This window comes from Solea senegalensis, linkage group LG1 (assembly GCF_019176455.1).
Source record: "Solea senegalensis isolate Sse05_10M linkage group LG1, IFAPA_SoseM_1, whole genome shotgun sequence".
Taxonomy (NCBI): domain Eukaryota; kingdom Metazoa; phylum Chordata; class Actinopteri; order Pleuronectiformes; family Soleidae; genus Solea; species Solea senegalensis.
The window spans coordinates 31,498,020-31,513,911 of NC_058021.1; the positions used below are offsets into that span (position 1 = coordinate 31,498,020).

Genomic DNA, 15,892 nt, shown 5'->3' on the forward strand with positions numbered 1-15,892 from the left:
GTAGAAAAGAAAAAAGAGACACACACACATCAGGTTATTTATCATTTCAAATCAACCAAGTTCAAAAACTTTATTGACCTAGAACCTGATTAGAATGCCAGATGATGTATCGTACAGAAAGTTGTACATAATCCTTTTTTTTGTTTTTTTTGCAACATAGAAAACTTTACATTGCTGTATCATATACATTTTTGTTTTCTACATCCATGAGCAGGAACGCGTCCCATTCGTACTTAAAGCACAGCTAACGTTTGTTGTCATTTTCTCTATACACACACGCACACACACACACACAACGTTCCCCCAAAACCAAAAGGAAAAACAAAAACAAACATTAAATATATTATTATTAACTTTTGATTTTTGTGCACAAGAGTGAAAACTAAACTCAAGAACAATGAAAAACAGACGAGTGACTTAAAAAGCAGCAAGCATCACGTTGCTCTCTCTTGTTTTCCAGTTTTCAGATGCCCAGTTAATCATCGACCTCCGTCTACAAACCTAAGAACATATAAAATGGAATAATTTAATTGAACCCCTTCACTTTGTTGTTTTTCTGTTTGTTTTTTTTAATGGTCAAATACAAATCGTACTGTGTCGGACAATCTTCAGGAGATAGTACAAGTCAAAATAAATTATCACAAAAGTAAAATCTCCAGTGCATTTAAAAAAAAAAGAAAAGAAAAAGAGATCAAGTGCAGCTGAATCCATCAGAGGAAGAAAAACAAACAAAAATAAATGAAAATAATCTAGTGTTATAAGATTATGTTACACAGCGGCAGATCTGTACAACTAGTTTCATCCAAGGAGGATGTGGATACTAATATTAGCCATCTGAGGTGCAGACAGACAACATCGTTACTGTCGATCTGCGTTGGTCACACTCCGTCGAAACCGCTCGTTCCTTTACGTTGTTTTTAAATATACAGTAAGAAGCACACGCCGTCGAAAACATGTTCCGTCTGAGCAGATCACAGATATGAGACAGTCGTTAATCAGTAGTTTTTTTTATCCAGTGGAGGCTTCGCTACACCTCGTACAAAGACGGTAACTGTTTTTTTAATGTATCGTGATTTCCACGACTCCATCTGGGCTCGTAGGCGTGTTTGTGTACGGGTGGTGGTGGAGGACGAGTGGGTTAAGGGTGTGGGTGGGTGGTAGCAAATAGCGAATCAGCTACTTTAGGCCAAAGTGTTTGATAGAAAAACCACGTGAAGGCTGCTGAGGTGACGCAGAGCTCCGTCACTGCGCCTCCTCGCCAGCCTCCTCTCCCACCTCCGTGTCCGTCTCTTGACCTCCACGTGGACGCGGCTGAGGCTCCGGTTCAGGCTCGGGCAGCTGTGCAATGTTGAAGACCAGGCCGATCCGCAGGTAGAACTTCCTGAGGACGGCCCGCAGCTCTGGGATCAGGTCAAACTGCATGATCTCACACAGCAGGGGGTAATATCTGGACGCGTGGGCCTTGAACTGGAATGAAAAAAAATAGAGGAACAACAATCTCAGAAGTTGTTGTTTGATACAAATTATACTTCAACGTTTGCACAAGTGCACTTTGCATTAACGTAATTACTCAACGGTTTTGTGCTCTCAGAAGAAATCCAACGGTTTCTGAAAGCTTAGAACTTGCACGTCAAAGCCAATGTGTGGTTATTACAGTAATTTCACTCATGCTGTTGCAGGAAGCCGGAGAATCAGCGTCTTTGTCACCAGAGAGTGGAAAAGCCTGTACATAGTTTCCATTATTTGGCCTGTTTTAAAGTCAAAGAGACAAAAACTCAAACAAACATTATTTTAAATATGTTTTGTACTGTTCAAATTCAAAATTTAACCTGAAAAATCTATTGTTCATGTACAACAACAGTGTTTTTCTATTATTTTAAGTTGTTAATACACTATTGTAACATGCAGTACATAGTAAATAACTGCCAGATATTGAAAAAAAGATATTTTCTGGCTCTTTTCATGGTTAAAATATGGTTAAAATAGCAAAACAAAAAAGTCCAGGCGGATATATTGAGGCTTAGGTGTTAAATAAAGGGTTAAAAGACTCCAGACAAACAAATTTCCCCCTCTTCATGAAGTGTATTTATGACATCACCACTACATTTGCCAGGCAAACACAAACCACCTACTACCAAGACATTTTCTGCTCATTTTATATAAATAAATCACACCACTGTCTCTTTGCTATTTTTGGACATTGTACATGGTTGTGAATATTATGTGCTATGTGTGCACGCAGCATTTTTCAGCTCCTTACCCTGTCATCGCTGATCTTTAGCACCTTGGTGAGGAAGAGCAGCAGCAGGTTGGTCCAGGCTTCTCTGTGACTCTCTGAGGTCAGAGTCAAGAAATACGCCACAGCCTCACTGCACACACTGCAACACACACACACACAGAAAACCGAGATTACTACATTCGGTCAAAAATGACATTATATTAAAGACACCACTTTTTATTTATACATTTGACCTTTAATTTGTTTTAGCACTTGGCACTTTATCTTATTTTACTTCTTACTCTCTTATATATTCATTTATTTAGCATATTACAGGTGCTTATTTCTTTTTCCTGTTCAATCACTAGTACTCTTCTAGTACTACTATCTTTTTTTACTCATCAGACATGTATGTAAAGTTTCCACTCGTAAACAAGGGTGTGTTTCTTTGTGACAGAGGGAAGGAACACAGAAAACACAGCCGTGATGACATGTAACAGTGTCTGCATGAATTAGGTTTGATGAGCCTCCCTCATGCAGACACTGCCACTCCTCCTCCTCCTCCTCCTCCTCCTCTTCCTGCTCCTCTCTCTAACAGAAGAGACAGGCGATCATTCCACTTTATCTTGACATCATTATTGATATCAGAGTGAGTCAGCAGCAGCAGCAGCAGCGTGAGGAACCGAGCGACGGCTCTCTGTGAGGCGCAGAATAAAGACGCCGTGACGACAGAACAGTCAAAGATCTGTGGATGTGTGTGTGCTGTGCTTGCATGCGCAGCTACAGCTACGGCACACTGTTGAAAGTCAGACGGAAAACAATCCCTCCCACTCGGATAACAATATCCATTTACACACGCACACACAAAAACAGCAATTACTATGAGCTAATATCAAGATGTCGCTGCTATGACGCCAACTGAATCTGCAAATAAAAAAAATAATATAAAGGATGTTTTGAAACAATAAACGTCCCCGTGCAACAAATGCTCCACGCTGTTATTCATCGTTCCAGCTGTGATTGAGCGCACGTTGCTCCAGTGGATCATTAAAATGATGATAGTTGGTAAAAATAACATGCTGCGGAAACAACAGAAACCATTTCACTAAAGATCAGCAGTTCACAACACTCAGTGCTGCTAATGTGGCGGCGGTGCTGCTGAGAGACAAATGATAATGTGAGCAGCTGGGGTCAAAGAGTGAAGGTAAACTACAATAATGAGGGTCAGAACAATTGTGCTGCATCGACGGAAGCACAGAGAGTGAGAGAGTGAGTGAGTGTGTGTGCGTCACGCTACAACAACACGGCTCTGTTTCTGTTGAATAAAAATGTCTATACTCTCAAACAAAAGAGATGTTTTTGAGAACGTAACGTGTGTGAAACCTCGGATTTCCTTTCTTACTTGAGAAGTCGTCTCTGCACCTCCGCCCAGGCGTCGCGGCGGCTCTCGTCCACATACATGCGGAACAGGATTCGCAGGCCACAGGCCAAACTGCTGGTCTCCTGCTTCAACAGGTTGGGTTTTGACTTCCCTTTAAAACCTTCAATAGAAAACAAATAAAAGTAAAACATGCACACATGAGTGGAAAAACACGCACGTCTGTGCGTTTTCTTCCTTAGATTAAAGGAGACACAACAAGGCAACAATAAGAGGCTGAAAAAACATCAAATACATTAAATATCCACCAACAATGAATACAAGAGTGTGAGCTAACAGTAACTGTTTTGTTTCCCTGAACAGGAGAAAAGTTCCTCTCCTCTATCAGTGTCTACATTTGAACTCCACTTGTTTCTCTTCTCCTCAGGAGCAGTGAGGCTTTTTAAAGTGCAACTCGCTGTTTTACATACGCCGCACTGTTGCTGCTGACCTGCTTTCCACAGTAGAGTCCTCTGCTCGTTGTTGGAGTTGAACGCTTTAGCGAAGTGGTGCGACTCCAGCAGGCAGTCGAGCAGCTTCAGGAGCTGCTCAGAGGTCAGGTAGCGATACATGCCCTGGTCCTGCTTCTCCACGGGGACTTCTGCGGCACACGCGGCGTCCCGCTTCAAAGAGGGAAAGACGTCGAGTCCATATTTATTTATACAGGCCAAAAGTCACACACACACAGTTTGCCTCGAAGGGCTTTACAGCAAGTGAAACCTCAGGACGAGCCACAGAGGAGGGATCCTTCTACCAGGGCGGACAGTCACACTGAGGTGGAAGCACCAAATCAAAGCAACACAGTCTAACACCGAGCTCACGGCTGTTTGTTACCTGAGCCGCAGCAAAGTTCTCGGCGTCCTCCTTCTTACTGGTGGCAGGAAAAAACACGATGTTATCGATCGTCTGGATGAGCTCCAGCTGCACGACGCACTTGATCAGCAAGGCCGAGAACAGACGCTGCTCCTGGATTTCTGTGGAGGAAACGTCCGTCCAAGGTTACATCTCCAACACAAAACATCAGCAGTCCATGTGTTTTATTCACCTTTCCTTTCCCTTTCCCTCTCCCTTTCCCTCTCCTCTGCTTTCCCCCTTTCCTTTCGTAGGGCAAAACACGTTTAAGTATTTTATTCCTTTCCTTTCCTTTCCTTTCCTTGGCACAGTGTGTCCTAGACTAAAGGAATAATAATACAGGAGGCTTTGAAGCATCTTCACAGCTCTCATCATGACCGCCTCTGTAACAATCCGGGATAATTTCATCAAAAACCTTCCTGAGCACACATAAGACTATCAGTACCGTGACATTTGAACACATCTAAAGTGCGTACTTGAAGGGGTCCTGCTCCGGGAGTTGTCCTCGTACGTGCCTGAGGCCGTGCTGTACGGACTCTGCCAGCGGTTCTCGGCGGCGACTCTGTCAGCGCTGCTGATGGAATGTTGGTCGTCGGAGCGCGACTGGATGTCCACAGACTTCTGGGAGACGGAGTCCTTTAAAAAGAGAGTACATGAATTAAAGCGATCAAATATACATCGTGCAAAAGACGGAATGCAGAAGGAATTCACAAAGAAACATTATTGTGAGTGACAAAAAAAAAAAAAGGACATATGCAAATAAAAGAACAGTAATTCATATTCATACATATTCATAACACAGAAAAAGAAGCATTTGCTCACCAAGTGTTTGTCTGACAGGCTCTGTGTTGTCGAGTGTTCTCCTTCTGGTCTCCATGTCAACAGCCTGAAAAACAGGCAAAAGCATTTACTCAGTAAAACAATAAATGACTTCAGTCACAGCAGGACAAACAACCTCCATACGAGGAAATCATCCGCAACAGATCATACAACGCCTCAATTACAGCATCTGTTCATCATCATCTCTTCTTTCTTAGAAATATCCGTTTTGTTTGAATTAAAAAATGACACATTAGATAAGAAATCCATAGGAAATCTGTCGTAAAACTGATATTAAATTGGATTTTCTTCTTGTACAATTCCCTCGACCACGTTAGCATGTAGCATGAGTCCAGTTTATCCTCGAGTTCAGGCTTAACATGTACAAGATCACTCAAAGTGTTCTTGCAGAGGCATGAAAAGCACAGCATGTTTTTCCTTATTGTTCTGTTCCCAGTGGCTGCCGTTAAACTCACGAGTGCGGGATGGTGGTCTTGAAGATGTCCAGCATGCAGTTACAGATCTTGTCCCACGTCTCGGGGGAAAACTTCTCTCCGTTCAGGATCACCACGTTCTCTAGACAGTTGGTGCCCGAGCGAGCGAGCTGCTCATTATCTAGCAGACGCAGAGGAGAGAGATGATTTTACAACAAAAGATAAGACGCATAGATCTGAGAGTTCATTAGCCGCAGATCGGGGAATTTAAGATTATAACACGCTTGCATTTAAGTCAAAAAGAAATAGGAAGACAGTAATAATATGAGGTTGCTCACCTTGCTGCACACACCAGTAGAGCTGAGCCAGAATGTCGTCCAGCAGGACGTCACTGAGGGACTCAAAGTATTGGGTGAAGACATCACAGATGGCATAAAGTGCATGGTTGCAGGTGGTGGTCATCCACTCCGCTTTCTGTCACGCCAGGGGGGCGAGGGGGGGAGTTTAACACGATGTCAGTGAACGACTAAAAGGTTCATATTGTGATATCTGAACAACATTCACCTCAGTCTGCTGCTCGGGCAGCTTCATGTTGTCAAAGATCCTGAAGACGATTCGGAACAGATCTTGCCACCAGTGCTTCTCAAAGGTGTGACCGTAGGTTTTCATGACTTCAAACATCACCGTCAGGCCCCTGGAAAGAGCACACACACACAGACAGACAGTACAGTTGGTTTGCTTTCAGCCACACCCTAAAACACCGAGCTGGAGGTGAAGCTCGCCCTACCTCGTCCTGACGTCCAGCTTACACCTGTTGATGATGCAGGAGAGCTCGAAGAGAATGGGGAACCAGCCTCGCACCCACACGCGGTCCTCGGGCGCTACATTCATGTCATCACTGGTGTAGTCTTTGAAAGCCTGACACGGACGACATGAGGCGAGAATTCACCCTTTTTGCACTCATCTTCTTTCGCACGTTGTTGATGTTGAAGCATAGACACAACATGAGCTTGCAGTGATTTTAGCAAAACTATAACAGAAGCGCAAAATGGACTATTTTGTTAAACAAAAGCTTCATCATCTGTTTTTATTATTGATCCTATTATAGATGCGGCTCCTGGCTGCAGTTTGCTTCACTCCTCGTGATGAATGGACACTAAACACGAGCCAAATTTGAACTAAGAAATAACCAAGTGGAATATATCACACTGGAAACAAGGCATCACTGTTATTAAAATCATCTATGTAATTGTTCACCTCTTATCTCTTCTTGCAGATACCAACTTTGTAGACATTTGTGATTGTATTCTTTTCTATATTGACGTATATAATTGTTTATGGTGGCAGGAAAAGGAGATAACCTGGTGGGATACCGACCTGTGGCCTCTCTGAGACGTATTTGGCGCAGTGTCGGATGAGGCGGATGGCTTCCATGCTGGTGTCTGGGAAGGAGGCGTTACAGGCGAACTCTGACAGACACTTAACAGCATCCTGGAAGGAGTCGATGGTGGCCGCAAAGTGCTTTTCAAATACATTCGCTGGGAGATGGGGAGATATGAGGGAGATTAGGGTGAAATAAATAAAAAAAAGGACTTTAAAGTGTCAGATCAGATTATGTGCTGCCCAACGAGATGAATACGTAGCTTCAGTTATTACATCTGCGTTTGTGGGACTTACTGACGATGTGGCCGGTGGTCTGAAAAGCCAGCTCCACGATGCTCTCGTCCTGGTCCGACGCAGCCAGGTGGAAGACGGAGAAGATGTTCTTCCAGCCCGAGCGGATGTTTGCCGCCTGGGAGTTGACCATCTGGGCGATGCAGCGCACGACCATGTCTCTGATGGTGGGAGACCTTGGAGAGACAGACAGACAAGAATGGATGGATGGAAAGAGAGAAGTCGAGGGTTTAAGGAAGATGGAGGTAGAGGAGAAGGGAAGAATGAATAAGAAAGTTCTCCCACGCAAGTCGGGGAGTGCAGCTGCTCTCTGACCTTTTCACACCAGTTTGTTCCATTTAGTTCCAAAGACCTACTTCCTGTGTACAGGTCATGGCATGCACATGCAGCAGTGCTCAGGCTGCAGGCCCCTGGTCTCACATATGGAGTTTTGAGCAGATTGGTCGATGTACGGCCAAGTTACAGCGGCACTTCCTGTTTCTTTCCTGTCAAAATTCAGAACGGCCGGCTTCCTGTTGCATTGAGGCCGTGGTCTCGATTGACTTTTTACAAGTTCCCACCAAGTTTCATGAAATCCGGTGCAACTTCATTTTGGCTTGATCCATCCATGTTTCACCTTAGGGGTTCCGGCACTATCCCAACATTGCATTTTCCACAGACCTGACCTCCGTGCGAAGCTTCAAGACTTTTTTATGCACGTTAACCCCCTCAAAAATGACCTCAAAGCTACGAAATAATGATACTAATAATCATTATTATTATTATTATTTTTATTATATAATAATAATATATATATTATATGCCCCTGGCGTTTGCGCTCGGGGCCCTTATAAAAAGAAAGTAAAGACGTCTCTCCATTCATGTCAATTAGCTTTAAAAGCTCTTGATACCACTCTCACTTCCATCTTCAGGCACAAACATCATTGGCGAGTCTTGGCACGGCGACTGTTGCCATAGTGAAGAGCATTCCTAATTGCTCGCTAGTTATGAATGAGAGAAAAAGCTTTGCCTCCACTTACTGTTACAAGACAGACACACACACACACACAGAGAGAGTGGAGACCAGTATGAGAGAGAGTCTAATGGACACACAGCGCTGCAGGGTTTACATGGCTGCCTGCCATCATCCCTCTTGTTTGAGCTCTCAGTCTGTTCAGTGTGTGGGTGGATTTATATTTGCACTGCTACTCTTTCACATCAATGAAAAGTATGGTGCAGTAAAAACAGCTTGACTTGCGCCGCCGCGGCACACGGATAATTACAGGAGCTAAATCCCACTCACTTTAAAATAAATCGGTCGCTGTTGAAATGACATTCAAAAACAGATATGAATTGCGATAGGACACGACACTGCAGCGGGCCAGCAGTGATGTCGACAATATGCTTACTCACCGCAATAAAAGAGACAGACGGAATAACAGTGGAGGGAGGAGAAGTGAGCGTCTGCAGCCCAGAAACATGGAGCACTCACAACACAGACTCTGTGTTAGCACCACAGCCTCTGATCACCACAATTAGTGCGCAGTAACAGATAAGTGCAGTTGTGTTTTTTTGTTGTACCTGTTCTTCTTCATAATGTGCTCAAAAGGCCTCAGGAAGTCTTTCTGGAACCTGAAGTTGGCCAACTCGCCCTTCTCCAAAAACTTCATGGACAGTTGCCTGAGAGAGTCCACGGCAAAAATGGCCACGTCTTCATTGGAATTACAGCCAACCTGATAAAAACAGATAAAACCACGCTGTCTCACTAACAGCACACCATTTTTTTTTTAAAACTCTTTCACATGCATCGTACCTAAAAACTAACACACCTCAAGCCTCAAGGTAAAAATTATTTACTCCACTTTGCAAAAATGATGAAAAAAGGACTTCGGGGGATTTGAATGTTGTTTACACACTTACACACACACGCACAGATCAAACCCATTTGCAGTTATTTAGTAAGTAACCAAGCCACGGTGAAAACGTGTCCTTGAATACCATAATGCGAGAAAGCTTTTTTGGCAACCGGCCTGAGTTTATCAGTGACTGGAATCATGCTGCAGAACAGCAGGTGGGAGAGGAGGAAACCTTTTATACAATATAAAAATACTGTGTAAATACTTTCAAATTTAAAGATTTGGTTTTCTTTGGGCCTTGCTTTATGAAAGCCACAATCTTGTGGGAAATGCAGCCGGAAAATGACAAAGAACGACATCCTGTCTTGTCACAATGTGCAGTCTCACCATAAGATGTCACTCTTACGTATGAAACTTTTAAAAAGGTCCTTTTAGCCCAATAAGGACAAACCAAATACTGACTCTGTGTTTCTGTGTCATTTAAACACCACTAGAGTGAGTTTTCACTTTGTTTTCATTTTGTTTTCACAGGAAATTCTTCTTCTTCCACAGTCACCTTGTTGAAATGGTCTCCTATCACCTCCCAGATCCTGGACCACTGCAGCCTGATGCGGCCCATGTTGTAGTAGGAGATCTCGACTATCTTCTGCAGGCTGAACATTCGCGGGTGCGTGGGCGAGGCCAGCTCATCCATGGACACGGCGCACAGCCAGCGCACAAAGTCAACTGACAAACAAGAGCGAGAGAGAGAGAGAGAGAGAGAGAGAAGACGTCGGTAACGAGTAAAGAAAACAGGGGGAGACTTTGGTGCCTCAAAAATAGCCCCAGTGTTCCTGTCCTTAGAGGAGAAAGCATAAGACAAGACAAGAAGACTCACCTATTGCGTTACCATCCAGTCTGGTGGAGCCTGTGAATATCCTGAAGCAGAAGACAAAACACGACAGCGATAAAGAAATCTGCACGTCAACCAAAAACGAGAACCTGATGACATTATCTGTCCTTAATACACAGCCTGTATGACCACTACATATTTAACTGCCTTTGAATGTGCTCCAGTGACGTGTGACTAGGTTTTTGTCGTCTTAAGGAATCGTTTCTGCCACAATAAAATGCCTTGTAAATGAATTATATGTAGGAAAGACATTGGAAGCTTGTGATGATTTCACAGTTCGGGGGTCGACTCCGGTACCTGTCGACAGCTACCACCACACTCTGAGAGCTCGTCTCGCCGATGGATTCCTGAATGCTGGCAATCTGCTTACGGTCCACTGTGCCTCCAACTACAGGGCGAAGAATTTAAGGAACAGAATTACGTTCATTCGTGTTTTACAATTCATTGTTGAATCGGGTTTGGACAGATGAACTCGCCTAAACCAAGGTACTCGTCGCTGCTCTGCTCCTTGGTGCTTGCCAGAAAGCCCTCTCTGCCTCGCACCGTCCCTGAGATGTAGCGCGCCTTCACGCCCGTGCCGATCAGCTGAGCCAGCTCCAACTGACTGATGCACTTCATGATCTGAGAGGAGAGAGATATATATATATATATATATATTTAGAAACCCAGTGTGTGCAAACTAGGGACAGAATGTGAGAAATGAGGGACTACAGATTCTACTGAGTGACAGAACAGCAGTGTTGTTGTTTTCCTGATTGGATAAATGCAATTTAAACGTGTTGCTGTGTTATTTGGATAAAAAATAGAGGATATTCTGTTTGCTGTAACTCATAGGAATAACTATATGAGGTAAAATAGGAGAGAGTTTCGTTTATAAGAGGGATAAAAACATCATACTTCATGCCAGGAGTTGCCCAGGTAGTTGCCGTCCGTGTGGGCCACAGTGATGAGGGTCTTGATGGTGTCGATGTTCTTCTGCTTCATTTCTGCAATGCCAGAGCTGGCCGTGAGCAGAGTGAACCTCGCCAGGGCCTGGACGTACGCGTCCCTCTCCAGCTGTTACCAAAAGCACACGGAGGCATTGTGTCAGAGACGCTGCAGACGACTGCAGGAGCACGCACGTCATTGATCCAACGGGGATGGCGGTTACCTGGATGGAGAAGATGCACGCTATCCTGATGGCACAGCGGATGCCTTCCAGGCACAGAGAGGCCACCTCGGTGTCGTCGCAGTCCTGGAGACCCACGCTGAAGGCGGCCAGGAAGGGCGTCCATGCCAGCTGAGGAACAATAATGGCAAAATGTGTCTCACAGAGCATCTGGTATCTCGTTCCCACCAGTTAAGAAACCTGTTTCAGGGTTTAACTGGCATTTCATCTGCAATGTGCTCTGGTTTATAAATCAGCCTTGGCTCCCATCGGTATTACAAGTCCCTAAGATGCACATTCTCTGGTTATTAGCATGTAAATAGCTGTGACTACTTGTCGTGAACCTTTACTTTTTACAACCTGTGACAGAAGTCAGTCTTTTTCATTTCATCAATCGGATATAAAAAGGTCCGTTAATGTTACAAAAAACACACCACTGGCAATGGGAATGGTCTTAATCACCTTTTCAAGTGAGCTCACTAATGTTCCCAAATCCTGGCTGTCCCCCCTCATTTTAGTGTCCGCTTGCGTTACCTTAAACATGGGCCTGACGTGCTCCAGATGTGTGGCGCTGGTGAAGGGAGCCTGGACGTGGCTGACGGCCTCCATTAGGGCTTTGGCCGTCTTGGCCATCTGCTCCATCTCCACGTTGTACAGCAGACGCCTCTGCTTCTCGCTGGCCACACCTGAGCGAGAACCAGAGGCGGCGGAGAGTCACGCGTTACACGTTCAAACGCCCACAGAGAGCTTTTTTACTACAAACAAACTCGGCATGGCATAGACGTGGCTTTTTAAAAAACACGCTCTGCAAAATGTCAAAAATTGTTTTCCACAGACCGACTAGGGGGAAGCCGTATCTGTTGTACATTTTCATGATGATTGAACACTCACTCTGCTTGTTGGATTTCATCGTGAGCTCTTTCGTCTCCTTCATGGCAATCTTTTTCCCCGCGATCTCGTCATAGATGGCCGAGAGATTCTCCTCGGGCAGGTCTTTGCTGTCGTTGATGCCGCGGTTCATCTTGATGTATTGCTCTTTTGTCATTTTATTCTTCACCTTTATGGACAACAAAGATGTGTGTGGGGGTCAAGAGCTGTGAGATTTATTGAGACAACTGCTGTCAAAAGGCTTCCGTCTTGTTCAGGTGGAGCACTTACCTGAGGACTGTGAAGGTCTGTTGTCAACATAATGATCGAGTAGGCAAGGACGTACGCGGTGTCAGCGCTGGCAAAGAGCGTTTGGCTGGATATTTGCAGCAAGGGGAAGGCAAAGAGAGATTGGAGATTCATTTAACGGCATGTTGTGCAGTGTGTGAGCCGGCCAAAAACATATTCAGCACTTTTCCACAGTCGGGATTCTTTCCGCCAGAGGTCTACAGTACACTCACCCCTGATTGCACTCCAGATATCTCGCTGCGAATTTCTCCATGAGCCGGTCAATCTTCTGCGCCTCCCCAGGGAGCCGGAAGCCCTCCAAGAACATCCTCAGCGCAGAGACAAAGTCTTTGCCGAGGAAGTCCATTTGATCCACGTAGGCGTACATCACCTCTTTGTTGAAGCGGTCATTATCGCCGAGGAACTCTCCCACTTGGGTCTAAGAGAGTCAAAGGCAGAGGTCAGTCGTTTCTCTCACGCTGCAGAGGAACATACAAACATTTGTCTCTCTGAAAAGGCAGGAGGAAATCAATGTCAACACTGCAGTATGGCTGCTTCTTTTGTGTCCAGTGTCTTTATTCCTCTTTCTGTTCCAACAGCAGGACCATCTGGTAACTACAGATACAATACATGCCACATGTAATTAACACTATTAAAGGCTGATTACTGCTGTGCACAGACAACCTCAGGGCTGCAATTGATATTTTTACTGTAACTGTATCTACGGTGTATCCAGAACTCAGGGTCAGAGTGGCTGTTTAATATCCGTGGACAGACATTAGATTACTCTGCAGCTTCTGTGCGGTTTGGCCGAGTGACACACGGCACGGGAGAGATTTATAAAGGTAAACCCAATAAAGATGCCGAATTTGAACGAGGCTCTTGTCCATTAAAGGTTCAGACGACGATGACCACAATTTGTTTGTTTACTCAGATTTCAGACACTAAAGTTGGCACAAAGCTGCCAGTGATATGATATGATGAGGTGAAAAGAAAACGCTGTAACGAAAATATCAAGGGAGCAGTTGTACCCGTCATGGTTTAACAATAATCTGAGTGACAAATTCAATTTAAAGTTTATTATTATGCCATTCGATGTTTTTCAAAAACGCTGCTGTTTCAGTGTTTGGATGTGATGAGATTTCTGCAGAGTTTGATGCGGACCATGTTTTTGGATTTAGAATGCATCATATCTACAAGGCTGCATGTTTGTGTGTGCAGTCGTGGGGGCAGACTTGTTGAGTTGTAAATGTGATGTGTTGTGGTGCTGGATCCGTGGCTGGATCCTTACCGAATCAAGCCTTTCTTCTTGGTGCAAGAACTGCGCAAGGTCCTCTGGGGTTGTACCCAGCATGCCTTGCTCCTGTAGGTACTGGATTCCCCTCTTTGGTTTCTTGTTAAACCTGTTGAATAAAACTTGAAGTGAGCAAAAGCAGGACCACGATATAAAAAAAACTAACAAAAAAAATGCACGAGTAGTGAAACCTACAGGTCAATTCCCTGCTCGATGATCTCCTTCTGCTGCTTGAGGACCTCGAACTGCTCGGGGTTGTCGGTACCTGACATTTGGGTGCTGTAGCTCCCAATGCCAGATGAGGCTGTGGAGTCCAGCGAGTTAATGCTGCCATAGCGATTTATGGTTTCAGGGGCTTTGGTCTCTGTGCTGTCCTGCTCCGACGGTTTCTCTTGGCCTGAGGAGTAAAAAAAATAAAAATAAAATACACGGATGACGGACGAGTCAAAATAAACAAAGGACTTCTATTTTTTTGGCGGTTGGAAGCAAATCCCCTGCTGGTACAAACTCAAGACTGGGAGCTTAGGAAATGAGCTACTTTACAGCTAGAATTGCAGGAGTAATTGAAAGGGGAAACTGCAGCATGGATCAAACCACCCCGAGGCCTTGTTAATGATTGTTGTTGGCAGGAAGGGCACGCACACACACACACACACACACACACACACTGCTGCTGCTGCTGCTGCTCACATGCACACACACACGTATTCACAGAGCAGGTGCAAGGCAAGACAGGGGGGGGAGGATATTATAAAAAAGGTGGATTATCTAAAAAGCTCAAGGGTATCGAAGAGGGAGAAGCCAGAACTTAGAGGCTGGCGAATTTCTTAAGCCTGCAGGGACGAGTTCAGGGATCTGCTGCTACTGGAGTGTGTCCACGCGGTAACCCTGACGTCTGATTACCCACTGGAAACTCTTTAAAACATTCAGGACACTGCCACAGTAATGTGAGCTGGCAGGGCGCCTCCTATTCTCAGGCTTACAGAGTACAGAGGGGGAAAGGTGGAGGAATAAAGGAGGGGAGGGAGGGAGTGTGGGGGGGGAGGAGTGTAAATGAACCTAAAGCTTGTGTTGTGCACTGGAGCGGAAACGAAATAACATTCAGTTGCATTTTCACCCGTTAAGTTCACACCATTAGCCATTAGTTTAAGTGAATCCAAACATGACTACAATCTATGGGGTCCAAGTACGTAACCATAGAAACAACACAGGTTATATAATGTAAAGTAACACAAAACGGCCTCGTGCTACAGATACGACAGATACGAAGTAAACAACTTCGATCACGATTCATGTTGCCTGCTTTTGCTTAGACATCATCAATTAAAAGAAAGAAAGAAAATGACACAAACAACGGAGGTGAATGCAAAGTGTTTTTCTGATAAGAAAATAAATATCTGAATATAAATAACAATAAATATAAGGGTCTTAAATCCCCAAGGACAAATTGAAGTGGTCGAGACGTTTGTCGCGCACTAATAAAGACCTGTTTGTTATGTGAGAACATGTATGCACTTCAAAGCTGTAAAACTGGCTTTAATAACTAATGAGATGTCGCGTGTGTTGACATGAAAATGTCCCCGTTAGTAAACAGCAGCTTCGCCTGAGGTCAGCCTGCGTTCAGTTCCGTGTCCTCCACTTAGCCTCCTTGCAAAGTTGCAACTTTTCTCTCAAGTTTGAGCTCCACCTTCGGCAAACAACAGAATTCATCTGGTGTGCGGAATAGCCGGGGGGGGGCCGCAGGCTAAAACACACAAGAAATACTGTCGGAAAAAGGCGATTCTACACAGTTCAGCCTGGAGTATCGCTCCTGGATTAACCCGTCTGCGCTGGGCATCATCTCACATTCTCTCTTTCTTAGCCTTCACAGCCTTCCCCCGATGAACGTCAAAACACTGTCAATCCCAGGTCTGAACTGCAGCTGGGATGATGGATGTGCGCTTTATAAGTAAATCCAATTAACCTCAGGGATGAAACCAAGCCAAAAACATGACTGACCAGAGGAAAGTAGCTATAACCTTGGCAGTATCAGCAGCCACACTCTCCAAAAAAAAACCTCATGTTAAAGTCTCCTGAGATTACTGCGTGGAAAACAACCATCTGGAGGTTTTTATGTCTGTGTGTGTGTTATCTGAATCACGTGCTGACAATAAAA

At 44.6% G+C, this 15,892-nt stretch overlaps 1 protein-coding gene across 4 annotated transcripts in view; it reads right to left on the bottom strand.

The window, feature by feature from the left end:
• Positions 1 to 34: 34 nt before the first annotated feature.
• The window catches only part of arfgef1 (ADP-ribosylation factor guanine nucleotide-exchange factor 1 (brefeldin A-inhibited)), a 45,883-nt gene continuing 30,025 nt past the window's right edge, over positions 35 to 15,892 (bottom strand). For all 4 annotated transcript variants that reach the window (XM_044042508.1, XM_044042501.1, XM_044042521.1 and 1 more), the window contains 26 exons: positions 13,933 to 14,134; positions 13,735 to 13,846; positions 12,677 to 12,882; positions 12,447 to 12,531; positions 12,180 to 12,345; positions 11,823 to 11,974; positions 11,292 to 11,420; positions 11,039 to 11,197; positions 10,618 to 10,762; positions 10,439 to 10,529; positions 10,127 to 10,167; positions 9,806 to 9,975; positions 8,975 to 9,126; positions 7,418 to 7,590; positions 7,118 to 7,278; positions 6,528 to 6,658; positions 6,305 to 6,434; positions 6,079 to 6,214; positions 5,783 to 5,921; positions 5,310 to 5,373; positions 4,964 to 5,123; positions 4,470 to 4,609; positions 4,087 to 4,258; positions 3,621 to 3,759; positions 2,261 to 2,378; positions 35 to 1,467 (listed from right to left, as the gene is read on the bottom strand). In XM_044042508.1, the coding sequence (XP_043898443.1) occupies positions 1,243 to 1,467; positions 2,261 to 2,378; positions 3,621 to 3,759; positions 4,087 to 4,258; positions 4,470 to 4,609; positions 4,964 to 5,123; positions 5,310 to 5,373; positions 5,783 to 5,921; positions 6,079 to 6,214; positions 6,305 to 6,434; positions 6,528 to 6,658; positions 7,118 to 7,278; positions 7,418 to 7,590; positions 8,975 to 9,126; positions 9,806 to 9,975; positions 10,127 to 10,167; positions 10,439 to 10,529; positions 10,618 to 10,762; positions 11,039 to 11,197; positions 11,292 to 11,420; positions 11,823 to 11,974; positions 12,180 to 12,345; positions 12,447 to 12,531; positions 12,677 to 12,882; positions 13,735 to 13,846; positions 13,933 to 14,134 (3,698 nt within the window). In that variant the 3' untranslated portion in view covers positions 35 to 1,242. The remainder of the gene's footprint in view (positions 1,468 to 2,260; positions 2,379 to 3,620; positions 3,760 to 4,086; positions 4,259 to 4,469; positions 4,610 to 4,963; positions 5,124 to 5,309; positions 5,374 to 5,782; positions 5,922 to 6,078; positions 6,215 to 6,304; positions 6,435 to 6,527; positions 6,659 to 7,117; positions 7,279 to 7,417; positions 7,591 to 8,974; positions 9,127 to 9,805; positions 9,976 to 10,126; positions 10,168 to 10,438; positions 10,530 to 10,617; positions 10,763 to 11,038; positions 11,198 to 11,291; positions 11,421 to 11,822; positions 11,975 to 12,179; positions 12,346 to 12,446; positions 12,532 to 12,676; positions 12,883 to 13,734; positions 13,847 to 13,932; positions 14,135 to 15,892) is intronic.